This window comes from Oncorhynchus keta, chromosome 18, assembly GCF_023373465.1.
Source record: "Oncorhynchus keta strain PuntledgeMale-10-30-2019 chromosome 18, Oket_V2, whole genome shotgun sequence".
Classification (NCBI taxonomy): Eukaryota; Metazoa; Chordata; class Actinopteri; order Salmoniformes; family Salmonidae; genus Oncorhynchus; species Oncorhynchus keta.
This window is the reverse complement of record NC_068438.1, coordinates 21,934,960-21,951,915: the sequence shown is the minus strand read 5'-3', so window position 1 is coordinate 21,951,915 and position 16,956 is coordinate 21,934,960. Positions and strand designations below refer to the sequence as shown.

At 42.2% G+C, this 16,956-nt stretch overlaps 1 protein-coding gene across 1 annotated transcript in view; it reads right to left on the bottom strand.

The window, feature by feature from the left end:
* Positions 1-13,708, bottom strand: part of LOC118397462 (replication protein A 70 kDa DNA-binding subunit-like) — a 37,835-nt gene extending 24,127 nt beyond the window's left edge. Inside the window, exons 1-11 of the mRNA XM_035792223.2 lie at positions 13,543-13,708; positions 13,294-13,344; positions 12,952-13,030; positions 11,182-11,290; positions 9,197-9,285; positions 7,256-7,385; positions 6,890-6,992; positions 6,739-6,807; positions 6,253-6,445; positions 2,594-2,730; positions 926-1,074 (exon numbers count right to left, since the gene is read on the bottom strand). Of these exons, the coding sequence (XP_035648116.1) occupies positions 926-1,074; positions 2,594-2,730; positions 6,253-6,445; positions 6,739-6,807; positions 6,890-6,992; positions 7,256-7,385; positions 9,197-9,285; positions 11,182-11,290; positions 12,952-13,030; positions 13,294-13,344; positions 13,543-13,701 (1,268 nt within the window). The 5' untranslated portion in view covers positions 13,702-13,708. The remainder of the gene's footprint in view (positions 1-925; positions 1,075-2,593; positions 2,731-6,252; positions 6,446-6,738; positions 6,808-6,889; positions 6,993-7,255; positions 7,386-9,196; positions 9,286-11,181; positions 11,291-12,951; positions 13,031-13,293; positions 13,345-13,542) is intronic.
* Positions 13,709-16,956: the final 3,248 nt, after the last annotated feature.

Sequence of the window (16,956 nt, the reverse complement as noted above, 5' to 3'; positions counted from 1 at the left end):
CTATATATTTGTTCCAATAAAATATAGGCTTTAGGTTTCACTAAAAAATAGTTTTATTTGACCATTATTTAACCAGGTAGGCCAGTTGAGAACAAGTTCATTTACAACTGCGACCTGGCCAAGATAAAGCAAAGCAGTGTGACAAAAACAGAGTTACAAACAAATGTACAGTCAATAACACAATAGAAAAGAAAAATATATGTACATATGTACAGTGTGTGCAAATGAGGAAGAGTAGAGAGGTAAAAGCAATAAATAGGCCATGGAGGCGAAAGTATTACAATTTAGCATTAATACCGGGGTGATAGATGTGCAAGTAGAGATACTGGGGTACAAAAGAGCAAGAGGGTAAGTGATAATATGGGTATGAGGTAGTTGGGTGTGCCATTTACAGATTGGCTACAAATACAGGCTTTAGGGTTACTTCCAAATATCTTTTGAATTTAGTTATTGACATTGATATGAAATAAAAATATTTATGATCTGCCCCGTCAATGTGATCAAAACAAACACTCCCATCACCACAATCAAGGACAAATTTGTGCACATGTCATTTGTGGCTTCTTTTGAAGGGCAGATAAGTAGAAAAAGGCATTTTCCACAGTTTAAGAATGATTTGCAATCATATGTAAAGCTTCATTGAAGTAACCCCCCCACATCTTCACTAACGGAGGTAGGCTAATCTAGATGATACAAGCCAGAGCACGCACCCCTCAGGGTTTGTGGGATCTGATATTTAACATTCAAATTCCTTTAGAATTCTCTCAACAGTGGAGCAGAGGATGTGAGATTCGTTCCAGGTCTTTTAAAACCAAAATATGACCCAATAGTGGCTCCATACATACCCAGGTTGTTCTTGTATAACACAGTCACAGAGGCTGTTAGAACCTAAAGCTATTTGGGTCGAGATGAGACAGACACTTACCAGCCACGCAGCTTGTATGCCTCAGGGATGTCGGGGTTGACCATGACGGTGCTGCTGAACGAAGCAGATAGAGATCTGCCCCCATAGTCCGACAGCTTGGCCCCTTTGATGGCCAGGATGGGCTGCCCAGAGCCATCAAAGGTTTCTGCCTGCAAATAGAACAGGTAGGTTGACTGAGGATACCAATGATATACACTTTATGTGCAAAACTACACAATTTAGTGGAGTCGGCTATTTCAGCCACACCCATTTCTGACTGGTGTATAAACTCGAGCACACAGCCATGCAATCTCCATAGACAAACATTGGCAGTATAATGGCCGTACTGAAGAGCTCAATGCCACCTTTCCAACGAGTCAGTTCATCAAATTTCAGTCCTGCTAGAGCTGCCCCAGTCAACTGTAAATGCTGTTATTGTGAAGCGGAAACATCTAGGAGCAACAACAGCTCAGGCACGAAGTGGTAAGCCACAGAAGCTCACAGAACAGAACCACCGAGTGCTGAAGCGAGTAGTGCGTATAAATCGTCTCTCCTCACTTGCAACACTCACTATCGAGTTCCAAACTGCCTCTGGAAGCAACATCAGCACAATAACTGTTCGTCAGAAGCTTCATGAAATGGGTTTCCATGGCCAAGCAGCTGCACACAAGCCTAAAATCACCATGCCCAATGCCAAGCGTCGGCTGGAGTGGTGTAATTCCATTGAACTCGGGAGTAATGGAAATATAATCTCTGGAGTGTTGAATCACGCTTCACCATCTGGCAATCCGACAGAGTAATCTGTATTTGGCGGATACTAGGAGAACGCTACCAGCCCCAATAAATAGTGCCAACTGTAAAGTTTGGAGGAGGAATAATGTTCTGGGGCCATTATGTTCTAGCAATGTTCCAACAGCTAGTGGAAAGCCTTCCCAGAAGAGTGGAGGCTTTTATATCAGCACAGGGGGGACCAAGTCCATATTAATTCCCATGATTTTGGAATGATATGTTTGACAAGCAGGTGCTCACATATGTTTGGGTATGTAGTGTATCAGCACCGGGGGAGAAAAAATAAGTGAAAAAATATTCTTGCAATTGTGTATTCACTAAAGCTTATTGTTCTTTATAAACTATACATGTTGTGTACCTCTGCCAGTGCCCCCGGATAGGGGATATCTGCAGAACAAACAGAGGGAACAGTGTGCTGTAGCTTGTCAGAATGAAAGAACTGTGGCAAACTAAGCATAGCCCCACTGAGCCACGTATAAAATCAACTGCAGGAGTTGGTTTCCTTCATCACACTGTGACAGGGTATATTCTCAGTGACTTCAACCACATCAGCTTCTATTAAAACACACAGAGAGAGACAGAGAGAGCCCAGTGCTCAAATCTCCTCTCCCTCTTCAAACTGCTTAACAGACATTTCCAAACGCAGGGAGGCACACGCCTCACAACACTTTTTCAATTAGGAGAGGTGTACTGTAGCCCTACCTGGAGCTCTGGCTGACAAGACACAGGGACACAAACTTAATGCAGGTGTGTACAGCACACAATGAAGGTGCTACAGCATGTCACCAGCATGAGAGAAAGTGACTTTCATCCTCTCTTTATCCAGCAGGACTGTCCCATTGTGTCCAGACGCATATAGACCATCTATGGCTGCGCTAGTGTCTGTCCCCCAGTCCTCACCTCCTCTCCCCACAGGGTGACCTCCACCAGTTTACCAGACTGGTCCATCAGGTTGAGTGTCCTCTTGGAGACCTCACGGTTGTTCTTGGTGTTGAGGCGGGTCACGTCGGACACGCTCTTGCACACTCCAATCACATCTGGAAAAAAACCCCACACAATCACGTCATTAGCAGTCGACTCTGAGCAGCATTACTGTGGAGAACCAGACACGTGATCAATATTTATAATATGTACAGTGGGGCAAAAAAGTTTAGTCAGCCACCAATTGTGCATGTTCTCCCACTTAAAAAGATGAGGCCTGTAATTTATCAGGTACACTTCAACTATGACAGACAAAATGAGAAGAAAAAAAAAATCCAGAAAATCACATTGTAGGATTTTTAATGAATTTATTTGCAAATTATGGTGGAAAATAAGTATTTGGTCAATAACAAAAGTTTATCGCAATACTTTGTTATATACCCTTTGTTGGCAATGACAGAGGTCAAACGTTTTCTGTAAGTTTTCACAAGGTTTTCACACACTGTTGCTGGTATTTTGGCCCATTCCTCCAGATCAGTGATGTTTTGGGGCTGTTGCTGGGCAACACGGACTTTCAACTCCCTCCAAAGATTTTCTATGGGGTTGAGATCTGGAGACTGGCTAGGCCACTCCAGGACCTTGAAATGCCTCTTACGAAGCCACTCCTTCGTTCCCCGGGCGGTGTGTTTGGGATCATTGTCATGCTGAAAGACCCAGCCACGTTTCATCTTCAATGCCCTTGCTGATGGGAGGTTTTCACTCAAAATCTCACGATACATGGCCCCATTCATTCTTTCCTTTACACGGATCAGTCGTCCTGGTCCCTTTGCAGAAAAACAGGCCCAAAGCATGATGTTTCCACCCCCATGCTTCACAGTATGGTGTTATTTGGATGCAACTTAGAATTCTTTGTCCTCCAAACATGACGAGTTGAGTTTTTACCAAAAAGTTATATTTTGGTTTCATCTGACCATATGACTTTCTCCCAATCTTCTTCTGGATCATCCAAATGCTCTCTAGCAAACTTCAGACGGGCCTGGACATGTACTGGCTTAAGCAGGGGGACACGTCTGGCACGGCAGGATTTGAGTCCCTGGCGGCGTAGTGTGTTACTGATGGTAGGCTTTGTTACTTTGGTCCCAGCTCTATGCAGGTCATTAACTATGTCCCCCCGTGTCGTTCTGGGATTTTTGATCACCGTTCTTGTGATCATTTTGACCCCACGGGGTGAGATCTTGCGTGGAGCCCCAGATCGAGGGAGATTATCAGTGGTCTTATTGGTCTTCCATTTCCTAATAATTGCTCCCACAGTTGATTTCTTCAAACCAAGCTGCTTACCTATTGCAGATTCAGTCTTCCCAGCCTGGTGCAGGTCTACAATTTTGTTTCTGGTGTCCTTTGACAGCTCTTTGGTCTTGGCCATAGTGGAGTTTGGAGTGTAACTGTTTGAAGTTTGTGGACAGGTGTCTTTTATACTGATAACAAGTTCAAACAGGTGCCATTAATACAGGTAACGAGTGGAGGACAGAGAAGCCTCTTAACCTGTTACTCCTACCCCCTACTATTTCGAACATTCTGTTAAAAATCGCGCAACATTTCAGCGCCCTGCTGCTCATGCCAGGAACATAGTATATGCATATGATTAGTATGTGTGGACAGAAAACACTCAGACGTTTATAAAACTGGTTAAATCACTGCTGTGACTATAACAGAACGTGCGTTTCATTCGAAAAGTGCAGGAAAATCTGATCACTGAAAATGGAAATAAATATCCATGCGCCAATTCCAGGAATTGTTAAAGGTGAACCGAATTAAATGAGGCCGAGGTTGCAGTACCTACAGCTTCCACACGATGTCTCGAGTCTTTGCTTCGGCGTTGATTCTTGGTCAAACCGAATCAAGGGAACAGATTCCCTCCTGACATTTTTTCCAGACGGACACCTATAGAATTTACATCGCCTCCTGATGAATTTGATCGCTTATTAACGTGTACTAATACCTCAAGTTGCATTACAAAAGTATTTCGAAGTGTTTTGTGAAAGTTTATCGTCGACTTTTTTAATTTTAAAAAATGATGTTACGTTATGAAACGCTATTTTTTTCCGTTTATCACACAGTCTTCATAGATCGATATCTAGGCTATATATGGAGCGATTTAATCGGAAAAAAAGACCCAATAGTGATTATGGGACATCTAGGAGTGCCAACAAAGAAGATGGTCAAAGGTAATGTTTTATATTTTATTGTGCGGTTTGTGTAGCGCCGACTATGCTAATTATTTTGTTTACGTCCCCTGCGGGTCTTTTGGGGTGTTACATGCTATCAGATAATAGCTTCTCATGCTTTCGCCGAAAAGCATTTTAAAAATCTGACTTGTTGCCTGGATTCACAACGAGTGTAGCTTTAATTCAATACCCTGCATGTGTATTTTAATTAACGTTTGAGTTTTAACTAATACTATTAGCATTTAGCGTAGCGCATTTGCATTTCCAGATCTCTAGATGGGACGCCTGCGTGCCAGGTAGGAGTAAGAGGTTAAAGACAAAGTTATAGGCCTGTGAGAGCCAGAAATCTTGCTTGTTTGTAGGTGACCAAATACTTATTTTCTACCACAATTTGCAAATAAATTCATTAAAAATCCTACAATGTGATTTTCAGGATTTTTTTCTCTCATTTTGTCTGTCATAGTTGAAGTGTACCTATGATGAAAATTACAGGCCTCTCATCTTTTAAGTGGGAGAACTTGCACAATTGGTGGTTGACTAAATACTTTTTTGCCCCACTGTAGGTGAAAATGTCCATAGATAGTTGAACATATTTTCAACACAGGTGACATCATGAGCACAGTAGACTATGGCCATGTTTGAGATGGAATTCTACTCATTTGCAGTCGGACACTGCTGACTAACTGATCTGAAAATCACTATAGGTCCTAAATAATTATTTTCATGGGGCCGCAGTTAGCCTAGTGGTTAAGAGCGTAGTGCACTATATAGGGAACAGGGTGTCATTTGGGAGCAACCTATACTCTGCCATCTTAACCCTTTCGTCCAGTCCTTGCTAGGTTACAACTGATTTAAGCATGCTTAAGATGTCTTCAACATCACGAGGTTGGCTGGGCCGACGCCTGCTGGTCCTGAAGAGAAATGACTAGACAGCTAGACGACAAGCTACAAGGAGTCTATTATATTACCATCATTACAATTTAGGATTAGTTCCAAATTGCATCCTTTTTCCCGCACAGTGCACCACTCTTGACCGGCGCCATATAGGCCCTGATCAAAAGTAGTGCACTATATAGGGAATGGAGTGCCATTTGGGATGCTGACTATAGCTTATTACTAACTAATCTTACCAGTTTTCTCCCTCCTCTCTGCCATAGGGCCCAAAGTCAATCTGCAGCACAGGCCATTACTGTCATCAGCGTCATTAATGACTTTTATATCTGCTCTTAGAATTACCACAACCTCCCTAGCGCATCAATCTACCCTACGCTGCCCTACCACTCTATTGAAGCTATCCCTATGATAGGATAATAATAAAGCTAAGTCTGTTATTAATGACAGTTATCATGCCCTGCCAATCCTGCCTGGACCACCCATCCCCTTTGCTCCTCCTTTGCTACACCTGCACCTTACCCAAAATGGTGTCCTTTTCTCGGGCCTGCAGGTCGGCGATGGAGACGAAGTTGCATTGCACCATGGGTACGTCCTGGGTGTCTTCACAGGGAATGATGGTGGACTCTCCATTCAGGGTCATCTCATAGTCATTCTTCAGGGATGAGTACTGCTTGTTGGCGATCTTCAGGGATCCCTTGGAGATGTAGAACACCTGGACATGGATCAAAGAAGGTTCAAATCTAAAATAGATCTGGACACATGATTCATTTCAGCTGAATACTGATGTAGGCAGTAAATAAAGCCTGGCAGAGGATCTGAAGCAGAGGATCATGTTGCTACTGTCGTGTGACTCATTTTGGAGGGAATCATTCATCTTCGATTTGTATCATTATATCATATTATATCCAATTCAGCACATTGAGATTGATTACTCAGTTCACCAAAATCTGCCAGTGACAGACATATGGTGTATAAGCATCATTAATAGGAGGCAATTCCTCTCACCTTGCCAGTCTCGATGATGCTGTAGAATTTGTCCACTTCCTGGGTAAAGGCAGTCACTCTGATCTCTCCCTGCATCAACACACAACAGTCAGCTACGGACTAGCTCTACACGATCCAACACGAGAAACCCTTTTCGTTAGCATTTACTCACACTCTCATCCACAATCTCCATGGAGAACAGCTTGCCGTCCCCACGAGAGTTGCTCCAGGTGCGGATGCCGCTCTTGTTGGTGACACGGGCTCGGATGGTCCACCTGACAGAAAATAACCAATGTTAACGTAGTTGTTGGATGGAAATCTAGTCCTTGAAAAGACCTTGAACAACTATCTATGGAATAAATCACAGACACATCAGACCATCATTATTCAGTTATATGACTAAAGAGTATGGTACAACAGGATTATAATGACTCAAGAGACCATGTTGTTTGAGATGGTCATCAAAGTGATAGGTTGCATCCCAAAAGGCACCCTATTCCCTATATAGTGCACTACTTTAAAGTATCAACACACTCACTTTGACTGGTATGGGTTGAGGCTGGCGATGGGCACAATTTTGGACGATCCCCCAGGAGTGCTGGGCATGGCAGACGGAGGCATGCCCATCTTCCCCCCAAACGCTCTGCTGGGACCTTTGTTCATGGAGCCTTATGATAGATAGGGAAATTAAAAAGAGAACTGAGGTGTTATTGGTGCATATAGAGAGCAGTGATGGAGTGGCAAACTCAAAAGAATAGACATCTATAATTCATCAGAGCTGAATTTCAAAAATCTAATTTCTTTGGATCACAACTCCTTGATCAATGTAATTATCTCACTTCATGAAAGTAGTCTCGCATCACAGAAAAACGTAATCAGGAAGAGTAGTGGATTTATTGCGGTAGGTTTGGGATAGTAGGAGAGGAGACAACCCCCCCCCCCAACTAAGTTGTGTGAGTATGAGATGTTTCTGTGAGAGAGACGATGATTCACATATCAGACTCAAAGCAGACAGAAGTGTGAAATAACAAACCAAAGCTGCTCTTCCCACAGGAAATTGGTGCATGAGGCCTGACTTTGAGGTTTCTCTGTCCGGACAAGCGCTAGCTGCACATTTGATTTGTGTGCGCCTCACACTTTGGATTACAGCTCAGAGTCCACTTTGCCAACCACCGCATTTCTAGTAATTAAGCCCCCAGATCCAGCAGCACAGCCACACAACTGAACAATAATAACTGTGCTGATGAGGATGCAGCTCACCATCACTACTTCAATTCCCTGACATCAGATTAGTGGGATGAATACCTATGACCTGGACCACAAGATGATATAAGCTCCTGAAGCAGTAGACTAAGAGTTCATCTGTCATGGTTCACAAAATGCCTTATGATACTGTAGGTTAGCACTAAGACAAGTTTCCTTTAGCCCTGCATATTTTCATGAAATAACTGGGTAAACACTTGTAATGTGCAATGATGAGAAATGGTTATTCAGTCACAAGAGATGAGTTTAGAATTAAGCATTCATTTAATTACCTGCACACTTTCGCTTAGACCTATTTAGGGAGCATTAGTAAAAATACATGCTAAATTAAAGTAGAATAACAAAACATGTATATTTTGGAATCAATGTCAGTAGCATATTATTGATAATTAGGCTACCCATCACGTACCATCTCATCATGGCATGATCACCATTTCATTTCAGTACTATTTATAACCAAGTGCTTACCTAATTACCTGACGAAAAGGGAACCGTCGAAAGAGCTGGAAACCATCAATACTACTGTATACTCAGATCACATCCAATTCAAAACCAAATTTACAGTCTGACTGACGAGCACATCTGGACTACTGGAAATAATAACCTGTGTGACGTACAGATGGTTCACCAGAAGCATTTCTCGAAGACTGATTTTACTGGCTTATTTTCAACAAAGAGACAGAATATAGACCTAATATTTTGTGCTTATCAGCATCACATGGGTCAACTACCATCTTAGTAAGATGAGTATAATGTTACAGATGACTGCATATACCCAAGAGGCAAATGTTAATTAGCTAAGCGTTCTGACAAAAACAGCAGCGGTCATATGTTCAGTAGATCTGAGGATTTTAAACAACATTTGTCCATTTTGCATAAATGCTGCCATCTACTGTAAACTGAAAGAAAATAACCTATATTGAAATGTTTTGTAACCTTCCAAATCATTTTAAATAAATATATATAGCTGCAAAACATCAGGAATTTATCTTGAGAAAACAGTCCATTAATGACCCAACCTCTCAATTCAACTCCTGGTACATGATGTGAAAAGACAGCTTTAAAAGCAAAGTGACTGATCAGGAGTTGTATACCATCAATTCCATTCTGGGGTTGCAGGGGGTGGACTGAGGGATTGGGGGCTGACTGTGGGGTTTTACTCTGACCTGCAAGGGAGATGAGGAAGTGAAAGGTGCAGTATGGGCTGAAGACTCACCTTCCACGTAAGGCTGGGGCTCTCCGATCTTCCCAGCCACCTCATCAGCAGACTTCACCACCTCCATGTCCAGTATGACCACAACACGCCTGAAAAGAAAAACAGATTAACAGCTGCTTCGTAAATAACATTCCAAAGACTAAACACATGGTTGATAAATATACAGTTGAAGTCAGAAGTTTACATACACTTAGGTTGGAGTCATTAAAACCCGTTTTTCAACCACTCCACAAATTTCGTGATAACAAAGTATAGTTTTGGTAAGTCGGTTAGGACATCTAATTTGTGCATAACACAAGTCACTTTTCCAACAATTGTGTAAAGACAGATTATTTCAGTTAATCACAATTTCAGTGGGTCAGAAGTTTATATACACTAAGTTGATTGTGCCTTTAAACAGGGTATACATTTCCAGAAAATTATGTAATGGCTTTAGAAGCTTCTGATAGGCTAGTTGACATCATTTGAGTCAATTGGAGGTGTACCTGTGTATGCATTTCGAGGCCTACCTTCAAACTCAGTGCCTCTTTGCTTGACATCATGGGAAAATCAAAAGAAATCAGCCAAGACATCAGAAAAAATATTGTAGACCCCCACAAGTCTGTAAATTGCTCTCAAGAGTGAACCAAACGCCTGAAGGTACCACGTTCATCTGTACAAACAATAGTACGCAAGTATGAACACCATGGGACCACGCAGCCGTCATACTGCCCCTCAGGAAGGAGACGCGCTCTGTCTCCTAGAGATGAACGTACTTGGTACGAAAAGTGCAAATCAATCCCAGGACAACAGCAAAGGACCTTGTGAAGATGCTGGAGAAAACAGGTACAAAAGTATCCACAGTAAAACGAGAAAGGCCGCTCAGCAAGGAAGCAGCCACTGCTCCAAAACTGCCATAAAAATTAGACTATGGTTTGCAACTGTACATGGGAACAAAAAACCTACTTCTTGGACAAATGTCCTCTGGGCTGATGAAACAAAAATAGAACTGTTTGGCCATAAGGAACATCGTTATGTTTGGAGGAAAAAGGGTGAGGCTTGCAAGCTGAAGAACACCATCCCAACCATGAAGCACACGGGTGGCAGCATCATGTTGTGGGGGTGCTTTGCTGCAGGAGGGACTGGTGCACTTCACAAAATAGATGGCATCATGAGGAGGGGGAATTATGTGGATATATTGAAGAAACATCTCAAGACATCAGTGAGGAAGTTAAAGCTTGGTCGCAAATGAGTCTTCCAAATGGACAATGACCCCAAGCATACTTCCAAAGTTGTTGCAAAATGGCTTAAGGACAACAAAGTCAAGGTATTGGAGTGGCCATCACAAAGTCCTGACCTCAATCATATAGAAAATCTGTGGGAAGAACTGAAAAAGCATGTGCAAGCAAGGAGGTCTAGAAACCTGACTAAGTTACACCAGCTCTGTCAGGAGGAATGGGCCAAAATTCACTCAACTTATTGTGGGAAGCTTGTGGAAGGCTACCCAAAACGTTTGACCCAATTTAAAGACAATGCTACCAAATACTAATTGAGTGTATGTAAACTTCTGACCCACTGGGAATGTGATCAAATAAATAAAAGCTGAAATAAATCATCCTCTACTATTATTCTGACATTTCACATTCTTAAAATAGGATTAAATGTCAGGAATTGTGAAAAACTGACTTTAAATGTATTTTGCCAAGGTGTATGTAAACTTCCAACTTCAAGTGTGTATGTGTATATATATGCATGTAGGTATATATGTGTGTATGTGCATATCCATTGTGTGTCCCCATATTAACAGCTCTAAAAGTTTGTGACTCATCTCAGCCAATCTATCGAAAGGAGAAAAATGATGCAGCAACAAGGAGGACCTACATGAACAGCTAGCCTACATTAAAGTTATTTGAATAAACCATGTTTTCAATAGAAATGGAAAGAAAAGGGTTAGTCATTCTGTAGGCAGGAAAACATGAAAAGATCAAAAGATAGAAGCAACATACCGTCCATCCTTTAAGACATTGGTCACGCTCCTCTTCAGCTGACAGATACAGTTTGGGGCTAGTCGGTTGTCCTCAGCCATTGGGTTGAGCTGGGTGGAGAGCATGAACGCTACAGGAGGGATAGAGATGTTAGAGACAAGACAGACCAACACAAACATCGGCAGTGCAGTAGAGGGTGGCCACCCACCGCACACGCCCATTGCTTGTCTGTCTTTGTCTATGACAGCTGATGATATGCATCGACCAACTAAACCCCCATCACTGACAGATACAAACAACATGCGATCCTTGGTAGTAAACATGGAACAGAGCCAATTTCAGCTCAGTCTAGTCTGGGATGGGGATAGATTTAGATCCCAAAAATATGTTCCTTAATAGGTCTTATTTTTTCATGACTACGTTATCACAATAATTCTTAAACTATGCCAAATTAAAAGGAAGAAATTGATTCATGTTTTTTTCTTTGACGACTTCCAGCTCTCTATTCCTTTTACTGAATGCTGACTACCTACTGCTGGTTTGCCCTAGGCAATCCACAGCATAAATCACATCCACAGCACAAAACACACCAAAGTGCCCCTGTCAGCGATTTACCTTGATATTTTCTGGGTGAGACTGTGGAAAGAGACTAAAACCCCTTTTGATTTACCCTGTTGTCTTTGAAGTCTAGCTCCTGGTGTAATTCAGATTACGACAGGATTGCACTATGGATTTATATAAATGGGGTGCAGTTTCTCAACAGCTTCATTTGGCAGGTCTCTAACATCTCCATTAAGAATATCCTTGACTTTAATTTAAACTGATACCGTGACATTTACTATATATCCAATACAATTTGAACCATGCATTAATTTAAAATACTGGCATATATTATTTAAACAGAAAATGTTAGTTTTCTTTGCATGCCTTCACCACAAAGCAATGCTATGTATGTTTAGCTTGCTTCATTTGTGTCACCAAACCCACTGGCTCCAGGTCATCTATAAGTCTTTGCTAGGTAAAGCCCTGCCTTATCTCAGCTCACTGGTCACCATAGCAGCACCCACACGTAGCACTGCAGGTATATTTCACTGGTCACCCTCAAAGCCAATTCCTCATTTGGCCACCTTTCCTTCCAGTTCTCTGCTGCCAATGACTGGAAAGACTTGAAAAAAAGAAGATGGAGACTCATATCTCCCTCACTAACTTTAAGCACCAGCTGTCAGAGCAGCTCACAGATCATTGCACCAGTACATAGCCATCTGTAAATAGCCCATCCAACAACCTCATCCCCAAACTGTTATTTATTTTTGCTCCTTTGCACCCCAGTATCTCTACTTGCACATTCATCTTCTGCACATCTATCACTCCAGTGTTTAATTTCTAAATTGTAATTATTTTGCCACTATGGCCTATTTATTACCTTACCTCCCTTATCTTACCTCATGTGTACACACTGTAAATAAACTTCTCTAAGTCGCTCTGGATAAGAGCGTCTGCTAAATGAATTAAATGTAAATGTGTTATTGAATGTATGTTTGTTTATTCCATGTGTAACTCTGTTGTTTGTGTCACACTGCTTTGCTTTATCTTGGCCAGGTCGCAGTTGCTAATAAGAACGTGTTAACTGGCCTACCTGGTTAAAGCCTACCTGGTTAAAGAAAGGAGAAATAAAAAATGTAGAATAATAAAAATGTGCCACCTGTAATGGTCAGCTGCCTCCTGCCCTACAACCATTTCTGAGTTTAGTTTGAACAGGTGGTGGAGTGGATTTGGAACAGTTCTACTCACAAGACATTGAGTGCTGTCCATCACTCATCATCAGACGAAAGCGGGCTGGTCCACTGCCTCCATCAATTTTACGGATGTTCTGAAAGAATATGAATACAGGAGTGCGGTCGAAATGATCTTGGTCAATGTCGACAAATCTAGCAGTGATCTATATTACCATCTTGGGGAATATCCTTGTCTTAAATGTTGTATGTCCATACTGTCCAAGTTAGCTAATTGTTGACAATGCCAGTAGTCGTTCTTCAACAGTTGGCCCTATTAACTTGGCCAACGAACAGGTTAAGTTCGTTTAAGTTAGCGCGCTAACGTTAGCTAGCTACTTCCACGTCCATTCATACTCACCACTAATTGAAGTATGGGGTTTTGTAAATCATTAGAGCATTTGGTTAGGGCCTGTTGAAAGAGTAGAACACAGCTTGAGAGAGATGAAAAATAGATATAGATGGCTAACGTAAGCTAGCATTGTGGCTAGCTCAACAAAGCAGCAAGTCAGCACTCAGTGCACAGTCCCCGTCTGAAAACCATCTTCCTCAATGCTGGGAACACTTTGTTTGCATGCTTTCTGGGATGTCATAAAATGCCACCACCTACCTCTATCGCTCCCTTTGTCAGCATGTTGAAGCTGAGTTTATAGCTATGTAGGGTAAAAAAAAATGTATGTTTTAACTCAAGAGAGGACAATCTCACTTCTACAGTGGCAGTGTTGCGTCTGTGGCGCCAAATGTATGCCTGAACGCGCGAACTGTTCATGACGTCATCGCGTAATTTACTGCTAAGTCTTCCGGTTTCTCTTATAGATTTAGGATCAGTTTACACTCGCCAAACCACCTTTAGCAACAGGCAGTAATATAAAAAACTGACCTTAGAACAGCGTGACGAGACAACGAGCCTCTATGACACTTTGGTTAAACGTGTAAAAAAGTGTTTATATAGTAAGGCATTGCAATGCCAAAAATGGCTTTATAAGAACACAAAATAACAGTTAATAGCTGCTCATTTTATTAGATGTCCTGCAAATCCTGCAACATTTATGAAAACCGTCTTTGTTGAAGCAAAACAAGGCGCTACATGGTCAATCTGGTGTCTGCATCGGCCATGCAGCATTTACGGTGATATGGCTTCTGTCAGTCAGTGCATTCAAATATATTGCGCTTCGCTGAGCAGAGATGTTGTGAAAGAAGTTGTCAGGGAAGTGAGTTTGTGTTTACACAGGACCTCACGCCCCCACTTACCTTCAACCTTCAATCATGTCAATGCAGAGCTATATAGAGCCCTCTGCATTGTTACAAAATTTGGGAGGCGGAAAGTCATGCGGTATGAAGCTCAATTTGACCTCTGTATGCGCAGAAACCGTCCATAGAGTCTCCATAAAAATGTTCAGATCAAACATAAATTGATCCGCCCCACCCATATATTGTTTATCAGTTACTTTACACCACCGCGGTTTTGTCACAGTCCCTTCTAACGTGTCCTGCACGGCTTGTGAGCGTCTTAGGAAAATAGAAGACAGGCTCATAATAGACCCAACCGCCGTTCAAAAGCTGGAGTTAAAAGTGAAACTGATCCATTTGCCACAATAAATAATGTAATATTAAACAAAATAGTGCCAAGTTCACGAAGCACCCTGATGGTGTGGTTGCCTAATGGTAAGTCCGCCCCTCCTAAAACACAAACCATATTGTTTTACATCGATTAGAGTCAATGCATTGAGAGTTGTGTCTCCCATTGACTGCCTTGCTCGGAGGCAGAATGACCTAGTCATCTCGGTGATCCGATCCAGCAATCTTCCAGTTATTGGCCCAATGCTCTAACCACTAGGCTACCTGCCACCCCATCCAACAAATAGTGTCATGTGCAAATATACTGAACAAAAATATAAACGCAACATGTAAACATGTTTCATCAGCTGAAATAAAATAAATACATTTTCCATACTCATAAAAACTTATTTCTCTCAAATTTTGTGGACAAATTTGTTTCCATCCCTGTTAATCAGCATTTCTCCTTTGCCAGGATAATCCATCCATCTGACAGGTGTGGCATATCAAGAGGCTGATTAAACAGCATGTTCATTACACAAGTGAACCTTTTAGAAACATTTGAGAGAATTTGGAAGTACGTCCAACGGGCCTCACAACCGCAGACGATGTGTAACCAACACATCCAACTTCTTCACCCGAGGGATCGTCTGAGACCAGCCACCCAGACAGCTGACGAAACCGAGGAGTATTTCTGTACTATAATAAAGCTCTTTTGTGGGGAAAAACTCATTCTAATTGGCTGGGCCTGGCTCCCCAGTGGGTGGGCCTGGCTCCCCAGTGGGTGGGCCTGGCTCCCAAGTAAGTGGGCCTATGCCCTCCCAGGCCCACCCATGGGTGGCACTTTGGTTATAGAAGTGGGGAAAAACTTTTAAAAAAAATATATTATCCAATAAACACTCCAAACAGCCTACCCGGCGCTGGAAGGCGTCCACATGGTCCTAAAGCACACCTTTGCCTCGTTTTGTATCACATTAGCATGGTAAAACTGGCAGGGACAAAAATGCAATTTCAGAATGTGGAAAAAAAGTTGCGCCCCTGGATTAGGGCCTAATGAATGCATTTCCATTAACTAATTTCCTTAAATGAACTGTAACTCAGTAAAATTGTTGAAAATGTTGCATTTATATTTTTGTTCAGTATATGTTTTGGCAAAACTTCGTTGAGAAATCTCAGGTTTATAAATTAGGGACCAGGCACAACAAATAGGCCTAAATGTTCAAGTAATAGTCCACGGACCTCCCATTACGCCTGTCTTCACAACACAGAAGTATTGAATGGCTTCATCTCTGGCGAGGAAGTGATTGAGTTAGAATTAAGCAGAGTGTCGAAGTAAATTTGGTGAAGACAAATGTTCTGAATGGACAACAGTAAAATCGAAAACTGGAACAAAAAGAATATTGTCAAAAATTGGAGTGGAGGATACGTGTGTAAATGATAATGAATGGCTTATTGTTGGGATGCGGTTGTTGAGTTAAGGCAAAGGTGTTCTAATTGTCATTGGTCTAACGTTATCTGTGGTAAGGATGCATATGCGGGAAACTGTTTGAGGTGTCAAATGGTGAAGTATGCGCTTGGAAAAGTGGAGTCTGTCAGTGACCAATAGTGGTTTTGTTTTGATGAATTGTATTTTTGACAAGCAGAATAGGCAACAGGGTAGATGGGTAGATGATAAGTAGTAGCAGCTTATCATTCATGTCAGCAGCACCACCCCTTGACAAGCTCGCTTGTTGGTTTAGTGTAAAATGAATGAGTCTTGTTTCTATTAGACTTGTATTTTGTTTTTCAACCGTTAAACTGTTAACCAGGTTCATCTTACCAAAATTTGGTTTACAATTGTAATGCAACTTGATAATTGATATTCTATTTCAAATGTCTTCACAGGAAACATCGTCAGACACTTCCTCCTTCAATGGAAGAGTGAGAGAGTCCTCCTCTGTCCTGGAGGGAGCCATTGGGAGGACAGTCTGTCAGACCTGGATGAGTAGGTTACCATGGAGTGGCTAGTGTCGGCTGTAGGGAAGGACCTAGGGTTGGACCGTTGGCAGCTGGGTCCAGGGCCCGGCCTCAAGTGCTGGTGGCCCTGGTCCCCACCTGCTGGGTGATGGGCCTAAGGGAGAGGTGGGGCATCCGTTGTGCCCGTTCAGAGAGCCTGAGATTCGCACCTACCTCTAGCGCTCCCTAGTGAAGCTGCCTCCTGGCTGGACCCGTGTGCGCATCCAGGGCTTGAGGAAAAGCAAGCTGAGCTACAGGCTGGCAAGGGACCCAGGCTGCCAACTAGTCTCCCAGGATTCTTTCATGAAGACCATGTAGGGGGTATCACAACGTAATTTCAGTTATCGTTCCAGTTAATTTTTTGGAGGGGGTCAACTTTAATTGCGAAATAACAGCATTATACAGTATTTTAAGCACTTACATATAAGTAGTTAAAATGTGAAACTCCTAATAAATGAATTGTACAATTTTG